The following is a 19342-nucleotide window of genomic DNA, read 5'->3' on the forward strand; positions in this document are numbered from 1 at the left end:
AGAAGTGAAATACCACCAAAAACATCTCATAAAAACTAATAGAACAGAGTACCTACTGTATAGGCTACAACTTGTAATATCTTAGCTGCCTAAACCATTGGAGTTACATATATCCAAGTGTCATTGAGGCCGTCGTGGCCTACACACGTGGGGCACAAGGGTGCGAGCGTAAGGCAACGGTTGTAGGTTCGATTGCCACTCGAGGGAATGAATCATTATTCCTTAATATTTTTATTTGTTCGCTCTGGCGCCAAGGCAAAAACCTTGTGCGGAGCTCAGTTCCGCCATTCAACTCGCAATGCCTCGAAAAATTCAACGGAGAGCGGGGAAAGGAGTGTCTTGGCACTAGGTTCCCTCTGCATACCCTGCTGTCTGCGGGATACAGCCAGAAGCTGATTTTTGATGTAATAAAATATATAAATATTGTTATCAGAATACGAAAGTACGGCCGAAGCCGCGTGCGGGTCGCTGCTACTTTTATCTCAAGTTATTTGATAATAAAATTATATAAAGCAAAACGTACTTCACACAGTCCTAGGTTCACTGTTCTACGTAGTAAACGTGACAGTCAGTAAAAAAACTGAGCCCGTGGATATTAAAACAAATCTTGAAGCTCCGAGCTCTTAAGGTAATAATTAAAGGCTGCAAAATAAGTATATGAAGTGAATACAAGAATGTCGATTACGAGCCGCAGCGGCCGCGGGCGACATGAAGGAGGCCTCGATGACGTCACGGCGAGGGCCCGCGGGCGCAGGCGCGGCGCTATCGACGGGCGGCGGCGAGGGCGGCACAGACCAGTCGGGCGCCGCCGCCGCACCAGCATGGAGGCGTCACAGCAGCCCCCGCTCGCCGCCGCGCGGCCCCTCGTCAACCCCGACGAGTACGGCGAAGTGGACACCTCCAGGTTCGCCCCGTGCTCGCCCTAGATCTTGTATAAGTACATGTGTTTCTGGATATATTTTATAAATGTTTTCATTCGCAAAAAATTCAGATATTCAAAATTATAACATTTAGTAGAACAGTTATTGGTTTAATAACACTAAATATCTGGTAGAACTTTAACCATGTTCGATGATAAAAAGACGTACGTATTTATTTGTAAGGTGTGCAGTTCCTCGACTGTTAACGATTTATTATGAAGAAGCAGGTAGCGTCCTCTGTGGAGAAACAGAAACTAGATATTTCAACAACGAATGTATAATACAAGTGACAAGCAAAGACCGCGCTCGACAACACTCGACACCAGAAGAGTATCGATTCCTCGAATCGTACATAGTGGGTGTAGGTCCGTCCGCACTCGGCCAGTATGAGACTGATATATATAATATTCTATATTCGAGTATCGTATAAATTACCTATTATTATTTTATGGAAATAGACAAGGCCCACGACCCCGTGTTGCGCCAGAAGAGCTACAGGTGCGTTGCCAGCCATTGAGGTGGTTGCGCGACGGTCGATTCAGTCGATACTGCGTAGGTCTTACTGCGTAGATGAGTTCCCCTTAAGATTAGTTATTAACTATGTACAACTGTAACATATTCTAAACAGCTAAACATATTTTATATACTTTAAGATGCTTTCATTTATTTTCACTAAAGCTATTTTTTGTCAAATCAAACCAAAAATATATTTCAAAATGTTTCCCCGGGATTATGAGGTATCGACATACTGACTATATGATATATTAGTTCACTTTGAACGCGTTTGCAGTTAATAGGTACTTACTGCAGATGAACGCGTGTAATTAACTAAGTAGCTTCTCGATTATACTTAGTTTAATAGTTAAATTAAAATTTTATTGAATTGATGTACAAATTATATTCTGAAACAAAAACACGAATATTTCGCTAATATAATTTGAATAATCTTAGTTCAGTTACTTTCAGTTCTAGTCTTACCGTATTAGATTACATGATGGAGGTCTCTTTCTGTTCCTCTCAGGTACCCGGCGCCCAAGGAAGCCACGCACAAAGTGCGCGGCCGCAGCGACGTGCTGGAGCTGGTGTGCGGGGCCGGCACCGTCGACCCCGAGCTACTGACTGTTAAAACATTTTACTTTTTCTTCTATTCCGCCTTTGGTTCTCTGTTCCCACTTATGGGTGTATATTTCAAACAAATGGGCATGAACGCGGGGCAATGCGGCTTGCTGATAGGCACAAGACCATTTGTTGAATTTCTATCAGCACCATTTTGGGGCGGCCTCGCGGATCGGTGGCAAAAAGGATGGACTCTTTTGTTAGCTTCGCTTAGTGCTTGGATAATATTTACTTTACCCTTGAGCTGGGTCCAGCCGTCGGCAGTGTCGTGCGTGCAGCCGGTTAACGACAGCGTCTACCGCCTAGTGTCTCCCAAGTACGACGACGACTGGCCCTCCGCCACCCGCCACTTCCGCGGCCCCGCGGCTGGGCGCGAGGGCTCCCCGCTGTCGGTGTCCGACGCCATCAACTACGACCCCGAAGCCAACTCTAATTGGGTCACGCCACTTCACTCGTACATTGTATACAGCACCCCTGACATCCAAAAAACTTTTTTCCTCCTTCTGCTGCTCGTCGTCATTGGGGAATTTTTCAGCGCCCCAGCGATAACCTTAGCTGATTCTGCGGTCATAACTTTACTTGGAGAAGATGCTGACAGGTGAGATTTGAATAAAATGTAAATTATTATTACATGTTCTAAAATATAGTGTCAACAGAATATTATTATTATTAATGTGAACTTTTGTAAGGATGGACGTCTGTTCCACTTTTAATTCATATTTATTATAATAAATATATATATATAAAATATAACACATATCTATATATATAAAAGGACTTGTCCTCACTGACTGAGGTAAGACGCACGCCCAGCCGTAACCGCTGATGGGAGAAACGTGAAATTTGGTCAGATATTTACTTTCGTAATCTGGACATCCACTAAGAAGGGATATTGAAAAATTTTTACCTTAAAGGGGTGATATAGGGGATGAAAGTCTGTATGGAAAAAAAATTAAATCGGCACCGATTTTTATAACATTTGAAATTTAGATTTTTAAAAGTATTTAATTGAACACGTGTTTCATGGTTTTCTAGAATTCACCCCCTAAGGGTGCAAATAAGGGGTTGAAAGTTTGTATGGAAAAATCTTTAAACCACCACCGATTTTAATAAACTTAAATTTAAACTCTTAAAAATATTTCATTGAACACATGTTTCGTGGTTTATTAGAATTCACCCCTAAATAAGCAAGCGAAGCTGCGCGCGTCCGCTAGTATATATATATATATATATATATATATATATATATATGTATGTGTGTGTGTGTGTGTGTGTATATACTTTATTATACGTATATGTTTTGTAACATTACATTCATTTTCACATGTTATATTTTATATATGTAGATTTATTATAAATATAGATATAAATTGCTATACATTTGCAGGCAAACCGGATAAATCGGTTCAGTACTTTCAGAGATAAGTGTGAACATACAGACAGACAAGAAATTAAAAAAAGAATATTTTTGCTTTCTATTCTCCCCTCCATAAGTTCCCCTCCATCCGTTTCAGTTAAAAATACTAAATGTACAGACAAAATATTTTTACTGTTTTATTATATATAAGATTACAATTTATGTAAAGACTAGCGGCACATCCGCGGCTTTGGCCGCTTGAATTACATAATTATTCACTTAATACACAGAATTGACTGACATATATATATGTAATGACTTCTAATATGTTTGTGGTTATGTGATACCTCCTCCTCCGTGGTGACTCCTAGTTATTTTAAACTGTTAGGTCAGAATAATGTTCATATTCATATCTCTTAAGGTTTAGCTGGGTTGTTAGGTATATGAGCTAATCCAGATCTTCATTTTTATTATATGGACAGAAAATACTTGTTATGTTGTTCAATTTTCAATATAACTATACATACTTAAGATATACCACTACACCCCAAGGCAGTATATTTATATCTCTTATAGTTTAGACAAACTGTTAAAGTTCGACATCAGGTATCCAGATTTTCAAAATAAAATATAGCCTAGATGTTGCCTAGACAATAGCTATACAACCAAAAAAGTTCCTTTAAATCCGTCCAGTAGTTCCGGAGATGTGGATTTGGGGTCTATTACTGTTCCTTCAGTTATTATTTTGTAAATATATTAAATGTACAGACGCGCCATTTTTACTTCGTTATTAGGTATAAGTATGTATAGATTTGATACAATTTGTCTATAAAATATGTTTAAGCCGCAGGTGGATCGTGAGTACTAGCCACATGCACCATTCGTTCACAGATATGGTCATCAGAGGATGTTTGGCTCTTTGGGGTGGGGTCTGGCCATGTTCTTCGTGGGCATCGCTCTGGACCACAGCACGGCTTTCAGCACACACCCGTGTGGAGGTCCGCAACGTTTTGAAAAGAATTACACTATATGCTTTGCTACTTTCTCCGTGCTTATGGGCGCAGCCCTTATTACTGCAACTCAGGTATTTTAATTGAGAAGTATTAACAAAGTTCCTTTTTAAAAAATAAAACCTTTATTAAGATTTTATACAAGTTGATTTACATTTATTGATATATTGAGGTAGCTAAATCCGTTTGACTTATTGTGGCAAAAGCCTTTTCCAATTTTTTCAATAGTCATGGTAGATAGAGGAATTTCTATTCTTTTTTATGTTGGAATGTAGCAGTCTTCTTGCCCAATGGTGCCTAGCCGGCTGGGGGCGTCAACAAAGTTACTTAACCGAATATAAATTAATACTTCTTCTTATATATCTCTAGATCAAATTCAAATACGAAACAATCAGCATAGAGACGCCGCCCGCTGCCGCACCCACTGAACCGACCCACGAAGAACGTCTTCAACAGCAGTTAGCAGAACAGTTGCAGCTGCCTGGTCTGGACACAAGTGCTCCAGCTCCGCGTCCACCGGCTTTGGAACATGCTAAGGTCTTTTTATAAAAATTAATTTGATTCAACTATATTTATGTGTATTTCACACATCACTATCCGTCTTTAATTATACTTTAGGTTTTTGCGCAAACAACACGAGAGATGCCAGAATGGGTGACAGTTCTGCGACAGTTCCAGAACGTGAAGGCGGCCTCGTTTCTGCTCGTCGCTTGGTTCATGGGTTTCGGTATCGGCCTCATATTTACATTCCTCTTCTGGCATTTGCAGGTAATTAAACCGCCCATAACATTTATTTACGTTAATGTGCTATGCTCTGTGTACATGTCTTTATAAATCCTCAGGACATCGGTGGATCTCCGACGCTGTTTGGAGTCGCATCCGTTATTAACCATATTTCGGAAATCTTTGCTTACTTCTTTAGCTTCAAACTTATAACTCAAATGGGTCACGTGAAGGTAAATGCGAGTATACATTACTTTCTATTCTAGTTAAATAATTACATTTGTGTGTGACTGTAACGCGACGCCTGTGGGTCGCTCTGGTGTCGAGGCAAAGAGCGGCGTTGAGTTCGGCGGAAAGTGGAGACCGGAGTGTGTTAACACTAGGTTCCCTCTGCCTGCCCTGCTGTAGATAATTACATAATATACAAGACAGTTTATACGTACAAGACTAAAAAGTTATCATGCCTTGAATTCATTCAAATGCCGATAACTTTTTTTTAAAGAACCGACTTTATTGAAACAATCTTTAGATGTTAAGTTGAATTAAAACAAGAAATTGGTTAAAGTTTTAAGTAAATCGGTTTAGTAGGTACTTTCAGAGAGATGGGGGTGGGGCAGTGCTTCAGATATAAATTCAATTTTTATTCTTCAAAAAAGAGCCGTGAGATGTATTTTTAACATAAGAGCGCGAGATTCTCTGCGAGATGTTTTTAAAGATAAAGGCACTAGCGGCGTTAGGGTAGGGCGAGCCTGGGCGACCGCCCAGGGGATAAGAAGGGCGCCGTAGACGCCCGTTTAGGGCGCTTTGCACGAAGATGTCTTAAAATGGTCTAAGATTTAAAAAAACAACAAAGTCATGGTTGTTTTTGATATCTAAAAAAAAAACGAAGTCACCGTCGTCTTTGATATCTAAAAAAAAAAACAAAGTCATCGTCATTGAAATATTTATCAACTTTGAAAATAAAATTGCAGAAAACATAGACTTTAAATGCCTAATAAAAAGAGTTCACAGATAGAAAGGCTAGAAGAAGTGAAATTTTATTAGTTTTTGTCATTTTTTTTAATACATGGTTATTTCGTTGTACTCATTCCCTGTTTTGTATATTATTAAAATGTAGTTAGGGGGCGCCGAAAAAATTTCGCCCAGGGCGCCGGTAGTACTAAAACCGGCCCTGGATAAAGGTATTATTACAGTTGCTTCACAATTTGTTTATTATAATTTTTCGGTTTGTCCGACAAAATATACATTGTCATAGTAAAAATAGTGACAGTCATACGATAGGAACGAGAAATATAGATAAGCTTGTTACACCAAGTTTTCGCCTCCAGAAAGTTAATAAATCCTTTATGAGTCAGAGTATACGTGTATATAATAAAATTCCGCAGTGCCACTTAATTAAGTTTGCCACTTCCAAAATTATTTAAAAAAAATTCTAACAAGTAAAGCGTATTACACTGTGCAAGAATATCTAGAGGATAAGCATGTATGGAATTAATGTCTATTGAATGTAATGCAGGATAGCTGCCAATTAATGTAATAGATTGTACCATTGACTTTGAAAAGAGCAACTGTTGAGTTTCTTGCCGGCTCTTCTCAGCAGAACTGCCTTCCGAACCGGTGGTAGCTTTTTGTTCATATTCATTCATTAATTCGACGATTCAAAAGTGCTTATAATAAGTTTATTTGAATAAAGAATAATTTGAATTTGATAAACATGATCATACATACAGACAGACAAAAAATTAAAAAAATATATTTTTGCTTTCTATTATTCTTTTTAAGTGTCCCTCTATCCATTTCAGTCAAAAATAATAAATGTACAGACAAAGATAAGACAGTTTGTATGGAAAAATCTTTAGATCGGCTCCAATTTTTAAAAAAATCTGTAACGTATTTCTTTTTTTTTAATATATTTTAATTAAACACTACAGATACGTAGTCCGGACTTTTTTTGAACTCTTTTAGCTCAACAGCTTTATATTTATCTGCTACTTAAATTAGGCTTATAACTAGAGTTAACAGTAATTCCCAAGAAAGTCCAGTTATTTTTAGATTGCCTTATTGTAAACATAATATAACATAGTGGGTTCGGGATGTGGAAGGTATAACCGAAGTGGTCATAACCTCTACTAAAGAGGAAATGACCACTTCGTTGCTATCCTTAATGTCCATTTTTAATTTGTATTCCACAATGTCTTTCGTTGTTGCCATCGTTGCACTACCGCTGTAGTAGGAGCAGCAGGTCTTCCTTCTGCGTGCCCAAGTGCTTCACTTCTGTCCTCATGCACTCCCGGTCCTGCCATTTGGCTTACTACCTGTTCCTATGAACGTTCGAAGGGCGTCCGTTCATCACAATCGAGCAGTATAACCAATTTGTTCTTTGACTCGTTTGAGTCAAAGAATGTGTGTATTTCGTGGTGTTTAAGAATTCACCCCCTAAACTGAAAATAATTTCATAAATATATTTAATAAATATTTATAGTTCAAGCGGGCGAAGCCGCCCAGGTCGGCTAATATTAAATATGGAAATTTAAACTTTTTAGGTACTGTGTTTGGGGCTGGCCGGCAACGTGGTGCGCTTCCTGTACATCTCGTGGCTGACGTCGCCCTGGTGGGTGCTGCCGTTCGAGTTCGTGCAGGGCGTGACGCACGCGGCGGTGTGGGCTGCCTGCTGCTCCTATATCGCGCACGGCGCGCCGCCCAACCTGCGCTCGTCCGCGCAGGGCGTGCTGCAGGGCCTGCACCACGGCCTGGGCCGCGGCTGCGGCGCCGTGATCGGGGGCATCGCCGTGGCCAAGTGGGGCACCAAGCGCACCTTCGCGGGCTACGGTCTGCTGTGCGGGCTGGCGCTGGCCGCCTTCGCCTTCGTCAACTTCCGCGACGGCGGCGGCGCAGAAGCGACGGGAGGCGCGGCGGCGGACGAGGAGGCGCGCGCGGTGGCGGAGGCGGGCGTGCTGGCCCCGCACGGCGTGCCCTCCAACCCGCTGCCGCGCGCGCTGTCCTCCACGCGTCTCGCCGACCTCGCGCACCACGACAACTACGGAGCCACGCAGGTACTTCCTGTAATGCGCGACAAAAATATACGTATACATTTGTAGTTTATTATTATCTTAAAAGTTCAAATATTTTATATTTTAGTTTAACTTAATTAGGTATATTGTTGTTTTTTAAATTTATAATTCAGACTTTTAATTTATAATTAGTTGTGGAGATTAATTAATTTAACTCAATAATTGTAGGTAAAATAATCGGATATGTTTGCAGAGCTATAGCGGCGCCGAGAGCCTGAGCGTGCCGGGCGCCGCCCCCGCGCGCCCCGGTAACCCCTTCCTCGCGGAGCAGCAGCAGCAGGCTTACAGATAAACGCGCTGCCCGCTCTCAAGCCCCAGCGACCCCACTTGGGATCTTGGGTTACAAATAATTACACAGTATTATCGTCTCCTATATAATATGATCAGTAGGCAGGTGTTGGTGCGGGCACTAGGTCCCTACATCGCGCTTGGCTCCCAACTCAACACAACATCTGCATTGGTACTACAAAGCTCTACATTACATTTATTTACATTATAAGCACTCGAGACGACGTCAATTACGTCTCTTCTGTAGTACAATACTACTCTTGTATTAAAAATAAGCCGCGTAGCGTATGCGATGCGAGCAATGTATGCTGAAGTAGGATTAGACTCCCGTCGGCCCGGGGCCGCCGTGCCGGTACACCTCTGGTCGTGTACCGAGCACGCCCCCGTGTCGACCACTCTCGATAGCTTCGTGAAGAATTTGATGTGAATTATTCTTAGAAAAAAATGTTTAATTTATTTATAAACTTAATAACGCAATTAGAAAACTATTAATTGTTATAGTAAAATATTAATATTAAAGAAGCTTTACCTAACAACTTTCTGAGTACTGTTTGTTTTGAAACGAAAACGAAGTAGTGTCACTGGTTCCATACGGGGCACTTCTGTAGCTCAAACTCTATGTCGTGTTATCATTGTGCTATATGATAAGAAATGTATGTATGTCTAGATATATATAACACGTGTTCTGCGCTGGTGCAGTCCAGCGCGGGCGGGATACCTGAAACACTCCTCTTGAGGGGAGTCAGTCACGAGTTCATATCATGGTGTGATGAGGCGGGGACGCGTCTCCTATATTTTTGTTGACGATGTAGACATTTAATCGTTAGCTGTAACATACTCTATGTATACATTTGTTGTAAAGTAACTCTTAGTGACGTGAGCGCGGCACAGTTATATATTTTTGCACGGCGACGCGAGGCGGGCGAGGCCGGCGAGGCGGGCGAAGCCGACGAGGCGGGCGCGGCTCGCGGCGCTCTTCAATTTCAAATATATTATAATAATAAATGTTGAACTATTCAATTACGTGTTTTATTTACTCGTAGCGATTCCAACTAATACTAAACTTAAACCCATTCATTGCGTTTAAGTTTAGTTACATTTCACAACACTTCAGAGAAACAAAAAAATCCTAAACATATGAGTGTGTTTAGGGGATCAAAGAACATTTCTTTTACCACTGTAACATTACTTACCCACTACCATTGGTTCCCTACGCTTTAAGAACATAACGTTTAAGTTGATGTCAAATATAGCTACTTACATTTTGCAGAACTTCAGCAAAGAAGATTTTATATCAGTTGAATACAAACTTACAAAGGACAAGTCAAGGTAATGAATAAGGGCTTACAGGCTCAGAGTCATGCTTGAGAAAGAGAAAGCCGCCATCTTTGGCAACAGCATTTCACAATATCTTCCAAAATGTCGTCATATGGCTGTCTACAGCGTAATACGTGACCTAATTTTGTTAGTGGCTCGGTGCATAGAAGTCTCGCTGGAGTACGGGATCCTTACCATGGCCACCCAGAATATAGTAGGTCAACGGAGATCCTGGCTGCGAGAAATCCACCAATCCTGGGGTGGAATATGGGAATGGAGAATGGAATATGGGAGAGGAAACAACTCACGCATACTCAACATCAATGAATCTCAGAGATTAGCATACGAGTCTGTAGTCCAACAAGAGTGCCATAAATGAAAAAAGAAGTGATACAGAATGTGGAACCCAAAACAAGGCAACGCGACCACCGGAATAGCTATAAATAATTAAATCTTTAGTTCTTCTGTTACGTAAAAGAGTATGTTGAAATATAAATAACCCTTCCGTAGCAGTCGGGGATATTTTTTTTTTTTTTTTAATGGCCTGATTTTGCGATAACAGGCGCAAAATATTCTGCCAGTGTCACGTATAGTAGAAAACACACGAGTGATATGGTTCAGTAAATTTTGAGAGGAAATATGAACTGATATATATATGGTGATAGATGAACTGGAACAATAACCTAAAACAAACAAACTTTACATTACAAATATGTACAGATAAAAATAAATACAAAAAAAAAACACACACAGAGAACACCTATAACTTAATATCATTATTTACAATAAACATAACTAACAATCTAATAAATGGACTAAAAACTAAAGGTAATATACATTTTACATTAATAGGACGTTGAATATTAGGAGGAAGGATATTATACAAAGAATACAGAAGCTTTGGACAATTAATTAGAACGTGGTCCGTAGAACCCTCCTCCAAGCCTCACTCACAAATAGAATTATCTTTAATCCTTAATTTAGCTAGATGTAAAGGCGTACAGGTATGGCCTAGGCGAAGTCTACAAATAGTAGATGTCACCGATCTACTAGCGCGCCTATATCGATAGAACCACGGAAAGGTTGGAACTTCCAGTTGGATAGAAGCGAATAAAAATTACCTTTTATTAATATTGATTTACTCCAAAAAAAATTCCATGAAGACTTTAAATCAAATTTTGACAATGACAATAAGTCATGGGAATATATAAAATTATGAGTTACGGGCCCAGAGGACACTGCAGATTTGGCAAGGGAACCGACTATGTCATTATCTGTGATACCAGAGTGGCTCGGGATCCATGCCAGCGATAAGAGTACCCATTGTACGTGGCAACGATACAAAGCTTCTCTAATTTTGAATACAAGGTGAAAATTAGATTTGCAACGGAAAGGATTTTGCAACAAAGATTGTAAGGCACTCAAGCAATCTGTAAAAATTATTACTTTTTTTAAAATGTGCGATTCTGCGAATAAGATGCCTTCAAGCAAAGCTATACATTCACCAGAAAAGGTAGAAGTTTCAGGGGGGCATTTAAAACTTAATATAATTTTGTATTTAGGAATCCAACAAGCAGCCCCAACGTTGGAACTATGGGGGGACTTAGATGCATCTGTAAATATGCCTATGAAATCTGGCCAATTTTTAGCAAAGCGAATTTGAAATTTTATATTAGCACCTGGATCGTTTTTCACAATACCCAGGCTCGTTAATACAGAAGGATTATACGTGAGCGCACTAAACGAAATAGAATATAAAGAGTGAAAAGGTGAAGAGAAAATACCAGTTGAAAGGGATGAAAATTTACGGAAGCTTTTTAAGATACAAGGAAAGTGCCGTGGGGACTTAATGACACGTGACATACGATGAAGACACCCAATCAAAGGATGAGATGAAGACTGTAGGACTTTAGACATAAAACGATCAGAAAGGTATTGGCGACGAAGGTGAAGCGGAGGATCAACATACTCCACTTGCATGGCGTTTGTTGGGGATGACTTCATAGCACCTAAGATGATTCTTAGGGCCTTATAATGAATTTTATCTAATTTGGTTAAAGCAGACCTGTAGCATGGATCTAACAAGAAAATAGCATAATCAAAATGGCTACGAATAATGGCGTTATATAACAGTTTTAACGTAAAATGATGGGAACCCCACCAAACCCCGGATACTGCACGTAAAATTTGAAGATTTTTTTCACACTTATTGGACACATATTCCATATGTGGAGAACCAGACAATTTAGAATCTAAAAGCACACCCAAGAATTTGACGCAGTTAAGAACCGGAATACTTTGATTGTTATAGACAATATTGACCACAGGAATATATCTTTTACGTGTAAAAACAACCACACTACTTTTAGGGACTGATAAAGATGCATAGAAAGCCAAACACCTAAATAATACAAAGCACTGTTAATTCTACTTACAATTTGGACAATGTTTTTGGAACTAAAATATAAGACAATATCATCTGCGTATTGCAGAATATTGCAAAAGCTATCTACTGATTTTTCAAGGTCTTGGGTATAAAAGCTATATAAAAGAGGGCTCAGCACGGAGCCCTGAGGGAGGCCATTCCAAAGAGTTCTTGGAGGAAGAAGTTTGCCTTGATGCCTGATTTGAATAGATCTGCCGGAAAAGAGATTAAAAATGAAATGAGATAATTTAGGAGGGAGACCGAGACTAAGCATTTTAAATTTAAGGTTAGAAAGAATGACGCTATCGTAAGCGGAGCTTATGTCAAAAAAGCACCTAAAAGATATTCGCCCTTAGCAAAGCTAAGGCGAATTTCGGATGTGAGGACACAAAGGCTATCTATTGTGCCAATACCTTTTCGAAATCCAAATTGAGATTTAGGGAGTAATCCCCTACTCTTCATTACCCAGTCTAGTCTATTTTTTATTAAACGCTACATAACTTTGCATACCGTGGAAGACAAGGCAATGGGACGGTACGAAGAAGACACTTTGGGATCTTTCCCAGGTTTTAGAATTGGGATTATAACTTGAGTTTTCCAGGATGAAGGAACAAAACAGGATTCTAAAAATGAATTGACAATAGAAAGATATACTTTTTTTGCAAGAATGCTAATATTTGTAAGAAACGAATAGGGAATACCATCCACACCAGGGGAAGAGTCAGCTAAGCCATTTAAAGCACATTGGAGCTCATTAATAGAAAAGGGGATATCCATAACATCAGCCTGCGATGAGAGGGGAGAGTTAAAGCAATCGAAGTTAGGAAGAAAGGGGGGAGCAAGACTACACATAAAATTTTTTAGCCAAGAAGATTCATTGGACGATATGTTACACAGAAAATCAGTAATGGAGGACCGGAAAATTTTGATATATTTCCAAACTCTAGCGGATGGAGTGCGAGGGTGCAATGACTGGCAAAACCGAAGCCAACCCTTTTTCTTTTTGTTTTTAAATAGTCTTTTTGTTTGGGCTGCTATTTTCTTGTAAACTATAAAATTTGAGGGGGTCATACACTGGATATATTTCCGTTCAGCAACTTTGCGATTTTTAATAGCAGCAGTGCAATCTTCGTCCCACCAAGGAGGAGATGATAATAGTTTACAACCATTCCGTTTACGTGGAATATTAGAATCAGCTGCAGAGTATAAAATGTTAATAAAATGTTCATAGCAAGCCAAGGAGTTATCTGCATTAACATTGGGAAAATTGCAGAGTTGGGAATCCACAAATAACGAAAACTCCAACCAATTTGCTCTATTCAACCGGTAAGGCAACAGAAGGGTTGGGGCGGAAGGAGGAGATGATCTATTCCGCACAGAAACAATGATGGGAAAATGATCGCTGCCGAAGGATGATGAGAGAACTTCCCAATTAAGGCAAGGAGCCAAACAAGGAGAACAAAGAGTCAAATCAACTGCACTCTTAGGATTCTGATGCGGGTAAACGCTGCGAGTTGGCGAACCATCGTTAACAAAACAGACATTTGCATCATCAAAAATGTCCAATAACTATAATGCAAAACTGTCACAGTAATGGCAGCCCCACGCCGTGTGGTGGGAGTTAAAGTCACCGAGGACAATGAGTGGCCGGGAGAGACTTGATAAAATAAACTGAATATCTGCACCTAGGGCAGAATGAGGATGGGGGATGTAAAACGAAACAAAAGTAATATCAAAGGCTTTAACTGCCACAACATTAAAATTGGGGCTATGGGAAGGAAGGGAAACGCGCGAAAAAGGAAACGAGCGATTAATTAAAAAAGCACTACCTGCATATCTATCACACCTGTCATCTCTCAAACAAGAGAAACCAGGCACACGAAACCGTACACCAGGCCTCAACCAGGTTTCAGAGATGGCAAGTATAACAGGCTTATGTTCTTGAATCAAGTTAATTAGTTCAGGCTTCCTCTGAGAGAGACTTTTACAGTTCCACTGAATTATTTTTATTGAGTCCATGGGGAAGAGTAATGGAGGATGAAGGAGCATTAAAGGTGATAGGAGCTGCGTTGTTCGGTTGGTTATTAATACTATGAATGGGAGACAAATGATTAGTCAAAATGAGAAGAAGAGTATGCAAGAGTTGTTCAGTAGATGGAGAGTGGGATGAGGGGGTGTTAATGGCACAACCATTACCAAGAGTGGATGAATCTAAAGAGATGATATTACGATGAGCTACTTTGTCATAGCCAGGTGATCTAGGAGAATGAGGACGAGCAGATTGGATGACTGTTTTTTTATATGAGAAAGTGGTATGAGAATGATTGTTGGAGGAAGATATACTTTCAATAGAGGGCTGAGTATCAGCAGGAGCAGTTTGAGAGACAAGATGTTTTGCCACCTCGGCATAAGGTTTGCGCGAATGAGGAAACTGAGCAGAGGCCTGGGAAAAGGAAATATTTTCTTGCGACATTGCTTTTTTAATCAAACGGTGTCTCGCGTGCTCTGGGCAGATTTGGTCTATTGCAGAATGGTTACCAGAGCAACTAAGACAAGAAATATTATGACCAGAGATTATGCATGATTCACCTGAGTGAGGCTGGGAACATTTGAAACACCTTGGCTTTGAACGGCAGATGTTTTTAGTGTGACCAAATCTGCAGCAGTTATGACATTGAATAGTCAGTAAATTATACATTTCAACATTCAGAGCATTATAGAACATAAATATTTTTTTTGGCAATACCTGACCTCTAAAAGTTAGGACTACTGATTGGGTAGGAACCTATAGCGGTTGAGATGTGATACCACTATTTAATATGATCTTATTTATTTTACACTAAATGAGTAAAATTAAAAATCCAAATTTTGTGGAGAAATTGTCCAAATTTATTTAACTCACAGATACGTGAAGAGAAAATGATCACAGAAGGAAATAAAGAAATTTAAATAAATACCAATAGAAAATACAAGCTAAACTAGCACGTAATAGCAAGAAGTTAAGGTTGAGAATTGAATGCAAGCTAAGAGAGCAATGGATACACAAGTGAACGTCGCAAGCGATTCTAGCCGACTCTTTAAACGTGGCGATGCTAGCTAGCAGCCTACGACACGCATAGCAAAAAAACTCGGAACAGGTTTGAATTGTTCCAATGCGCTGCGTGCGGATGATTTTAGTAAATGTAATAATATTAATTTAGAATAAGTAATGTTCCCTACAGTACTCCCCCCCAGAGACCTGGTTAAGGGCGATAGTAGTCTGGAAACTTGACTCTTCTTCCGCTTCTTGTCCGCCTCTCAAGTGTCTGCTCCACGTCAGATTGAGAGATAGCCTTTGGTGCTGTTATTATCCTCTTTGATGCAGGAACGGCCTCTCGCGTAACATATGCGGGCTTGATCCTGTCCACACTAACGTTATTAGGCTTACCACATATGTCTATTTTGATATATTTAGGAGTCCTCTTGAGAACCTTGTATGGGCCTGCATAAGGTGGTTCCAGTGGTTTGCGGACGTGGTCCTGCCGTAAAAACATGTGTTGCCTCTGCAAGGTCAGCTGGCATATAAAAAGGACCTGTCCTATGCCATGACGTGGGCTTCGGTGAGAGTCGTGCCATACCAGCACGAAGACGAGTGACCAGATTTGTGATATCTGCAGTCCTGTAGTCTTCTGAGGGTGCCAGAAATTGCCCTGGAAGTCTAAGGGGCTCCCCGTAGACCAGCTCAGCCGCTGAAGCCTGAATGCCATCCTTCCAGGCACTACGGATGCCCAGCAGCACTAACGGAAGTGCTTCTGTCCAGGTCGAAGAGGGATGGCACATGATAGCTGCCTTCAGCTGCCGATGGAGTCTCTCGATCAAGCCGTTGGAAGCTGGATGATACGAAGTAGTCGTAAAGTGATGTGCACCAACCATGGCTGATAGTGCCTTGAAGAGATGCGACTCGAATTGCCGACCCCTATCGGTTGTAATTCGAAGAGGGCAACCAAATCTTGCTATCCAACCAGAGAGAAGAGCGGCAGCACAGGAATCAGCTGTGATGTCCTTAAGTGGGAATGCCTCAGGCCATCGTGTGAAACGGTCGATGACAGTAAGGCAATATCTGAAATCAGACGAAATAGTTAAAGGTCCGACGATGTCGAGGTGGATGTGTGCAAACCTCGATGTAGGAGTTGGAATTGAGGATAAGGGAGCAAGGGTATGACGGTGAACTTTGCTCTTTTGACAAAGTACACACTCTCGTGTCCACTCTCTACAGTCTTTGCGAATCCCTGGCCATACAAATCTCCGTGTAACCAGCCGCACTGTAGCTGTCCTACCAGGATGGCTCAAGCTGTGTAAAGTTTCAAAAACTTGTCGGCGAAACTTCTCAGTAATGAACGGGCGCGGAGAAGACATTGATACGTTACAGTATAACTTCTGGTTACAGTCTGGCAAATCTACCTTAGCCAGTTTTAACGATGAGCCTTTTTGAAGCAGACCTAGCAGTTCAGGATCAGTATCTTGAGCAAGTGCTAGAGCCTGGTAATCAATAGATCGACTCACCTCTTCCAGTCGTGACAGAGTATCAGCCACTACGTTCAAACGTCCTGGTAAGTAAAGACGGCCTGTAGGTAAAGGGCAGAAGTTGGCCGCTACTTCCGGCTGCCCAGAGAGTTTTCCGACTCTCCGTAATTACATGGCTGCACACATTTTTTAGCATTTGAACCAAATTTAAAATGGTACCAACACTTTTGCCGGGTAGTCGACTTCCTGCGATGTCTGGAATGGCTCCGGGAACGCTCTTTAAATTTTGATGAGACCGAGTTGTGACGTACCTGGGTCGAGAGTTCCGATACCTGCTTGGTCAGGAGTTGGATCTGCTTGGCCATCTCTTCCAACATGGAGGATGCAGGGGGTGTGGCCATCGCAGATGTGCTTGCGACCTGTGGTGATGAGGGTGCTATCTCATGCACCTTGTCTGCCAGGTCAGCTAATTTTTCGATAGGCAGATCAGGCTGTGAAGCTATAACCGTTTGAATGTTTTGTGGTAACCTACTCGACCATAATGTTTTTAAAAAATCCTTGGGGACAGATGAACCCGCAAGATCTTGCATGTATCGCAGAAACTGTGATGGCTTGCGATCACCTAGCTGCTCGTGCCTCAGCAACTGCATCACTTTCTTTTCTTGAGACGCAGACAATCTTTTAATCAGTTGCGTTTTAAGAGTGATGTATTTATCCGTCTCGGGAGGAGAAATGATAATATCCTTCACCTCGACAGCAAATTGATTATCTAACTGAGCGGCAACGTAATAAAATTTTGTAGTATCACTTGTTATATTAGATAAAGCAAACTGACCTTCAATTTGTGAAAACCAAAGGGCTGGTTCTTCCGGCCAGAATGGTGGAATACGCACGCCAATTCTGCACACGTTGGATGTAGTCGTGTCCTCCATCTTGTATCAGAGGTCACTTGCCAAGGTCGTTAAAATGGCCTCCTGCCGTTTTAAATCTTCTTGCCAGCAGTAAACGTAGGTATTTATTGTAGTGCTCACCAATTTAGGGGTCACCAATATAGCGGTTGAGATGTGATACCACTATTTAATATGATCTTATTTATTTTACACTAAATGAGTAAAATTAAAAATCCAAATTTTGTGGAGAAATTGTCCAAATTTATTTAACTCACAGATACGTGAAGAGAAAATGATCACAGAAGGAAATAAAGAAATTTAAATAAATACCAATAGAAAATACAAGCTAAACTAGCACGTAATAGCAAGAAGTTAAGGTTGAGAATTGAATGCAAGCTAAGAGAGCAATGGATACACAAGTGAACGTCGCAAGCGATTCTAGCCGACTCTTTAAACGTGGCGATGCTAGCTAGCAGCCTACGACACGCATAGCAAAAAAACTCGGAACAGGTTTGAATTGTTCCAATGCGCTGCGTGCGGATGATTTTAGTAAATGTAATAATATTAATTTAGAATAAGTAATGTTCCCTACAAACCCAACTAGCAGTCCCATCAATAATCTGTTTCCGATTTAGTCTTCTCGCTTTTAAAACAGGCCCACACCCTGACGGAAGTTCCAAACTTTCCGTGAAAGCTTGCATGGACCATTCTATCGGCACATCTCGTACCAAGCCCATACGTGTAACACTAAAGGAAGGAATGAAAGCCTTGTACTTGTGAGTGGTCAAAAGAGGATTAAGCATAAAATTATTGGCTGCATCAGCAGATAAAAACTGAATACTTATTTTGTTACGGCCGATGCTTTTAACCCCTTCTTTACTAATATTTTCAATTTTATTCTTATAGAGAAACTCACCAAATTTAAGGGCCTTTATAGAAAGACCTGCTAATGGCTCTGATTCAAGACGGGAGACGTGAACTATATAAGGGCCAGAATCAGAATCGCAATAAAAATTAAGGAGATCATCAAAGGAAGGGTTGATATGAATAGTTTGGATCGAAGGGATCGCAGCGGAAGGATCAATAATTGTCCTTTTAAGTGAACCTATATTTTGGTCGATATTATGACGTTTTCTGGAAGATTGAGAATTTGGAGATGGATCGGAATCTGGCGCGAAAAAAAATTCGTCGTCCGGATCAGGAGGATCCGGTTCTGGCCTAGTCTCCATTCCTCCTGTCAAATATGACACATACGGGAAAATTTAAAATACAAGAATAAAATTTAAAACTTACCACAATTATTATTTACACTACACTAAAGACTAAAACTAATAATAATGAAACAAAATTAACTTGAAATACAAATGATAACCAAATGAAAATAGAATTTAAACACAGAATTCCCAAATCGTGTATTGACTACATCAAACGCAATCTGACAGTGCAGTCGGGGATTATTCATATAAACAAAACTGACTGACAGTCAAATGTGTTGATGTCAATGAAAAATTTAATGTACTCGTTCAGAAACAGCCTTAAATGTAGTGTTATTGATTTGTGTAAGGATTTATAATATTGTTTGTAAAATAACTGTAATGACTGCATATTACAAAAATCAAATCGAATAATCCAATATCGAAATCGAATCCAAATCCAATCGAATCCAATCCAAAAAGTAATTAATCGAATAAATGAATCGAATATCAAATCGAAAATAATTAA

The 19342-nt window shown here is 40.4% G+C and overlaps 2 protein-coding genes across 7 annotated transcripts; one reads left to right on the plus strand and one right to left on the minus strand.

Annotated features, from left to right (window-relative positions):
* Positions 1–78: 78 nt before the first annotated feature.
* Positions 79–9505, plus strand: jef (major facilitator superfamily domain-containing protein 6 jef). Of its 4 annotated transcripts, none has more exons than XM_085201577.1 (8): positions 79–904; positions 1942–2634; positions 4285–4477; positions 4773–4940; positions 5022–5171; positions 5246–5359; positions 7670–8179; positions 8391–9505. In XM_085201577.1, exons 1-8 carry the CDS (start codon positions 675–677, stop codon positions 8487–8489), a joined length of 2157 nt encoding a protein of 718 aa, XP_085057703.1. In that variant the 5' UTR covers positions 79–674; the 3' UTR covers positions 8490–9505. The 4 variants fall into 4 exon arrangements, with proteins under 4 accessions (XP_085057703.1, XP_085057706.1, XP_085057704.1 ...); XM_085201580.1 differs by having other exon boundaries at positions 817–937; XM_085201578.1 differs by lacking the exon at positions 79–904 and adding an exon at positions 1150–1285.
* Positions 8048–19072, minus strand: LOC146529064 (uncharacterized). Of its 3 annotated transcripts, XM_085201582.1 has the most exons (3): positions 18217–18907; positions 10924–15012; positions 8387–10485 (listed from the first exon to the last, which is right to left on the minus strand). In XM_085201582.1, exons 1-2 carry the CDS (start codon positions 18847–18849, stop codon positions 14212–14214), a joined length of 1434 nt encoding a protein of 477 aa, XP_085057708.1. In that variant the 5' UTR covers positions 18850–18907; the 3' UTR covers positions 8387–10485; positions 10924–14211. The 3 variants fall into 3 exon arrangements, 1 of the variants encoding a protein (XP_085057708.1); XR_014878992.1 differs by lacking the exons at positions 8387–10485; positions 10924–15012; positions 18217–18907 and adding exons at positions 8048–8186; positions 18914–19072; XR_014878991.1 differs by lacking the exons at positions 10924–15012; positions 18217–18907 and adding an exon at positions 18914–19072.
* Positions 19073–19342: the final 270 nt, after the last annotated feature.

This window comes from Heliconius melpomene, chromosome 18, assembly GCF_056956725.1.
Source record: "Heliconius melpomene rosina isolate 202511_hmr_F chromosome 18, ASM5695672v1, whole genome shotgun sequence".
NCBI lineage: Eukaryota > Metazoa > Arthropoda > Insecta > Lepidoptera > Nymphalidae > Heliconius > Heliconius melpomene.

What these genes read in the sequence shown, in the direction of transcription:
- jef (XM_085201577.1), top strand. Translation starts at nt 675, where the DNA reads ATGTCGATTACGAGCCGCAGCGGCCGCGGGCGACATGAAGGAGGCCTC. An exon ending in CCCTTATTACTGCAACTCAG is followed by an intron (nt 4,478 to 4,772) that starts GTATTTTAATTG and finishes ATATATCTCTAG; the next exon opens with ATCAAATTCAAATACGAAAC. An exon ending in CTCAAATGGGTCACGTGAAG is followed by an intron (nt 5,360 to 7,669) that starts GTAAATGCGAGT and finishes TAAACTTTTTAG; the next exon opens with GTACTGTGTTTGGGGCTGGC.
- LOC146529064 (XM_085201582.1), bottom strand. Translation starts at nt 18,849, where the DNA reads ATGGAGACTAGGCCAGAACCGGATCCTCCTGATCCGGACGACGAATTT. An exon ending in TTGATGGGACTGCTAGTTGG is followed by an intron (nt 15,013 to 18,216) that starts GTTTGTAGGGAA and finishes CAACCGCTATAG; the next exon opens with GTTCCTACCCAATCAGTAGT.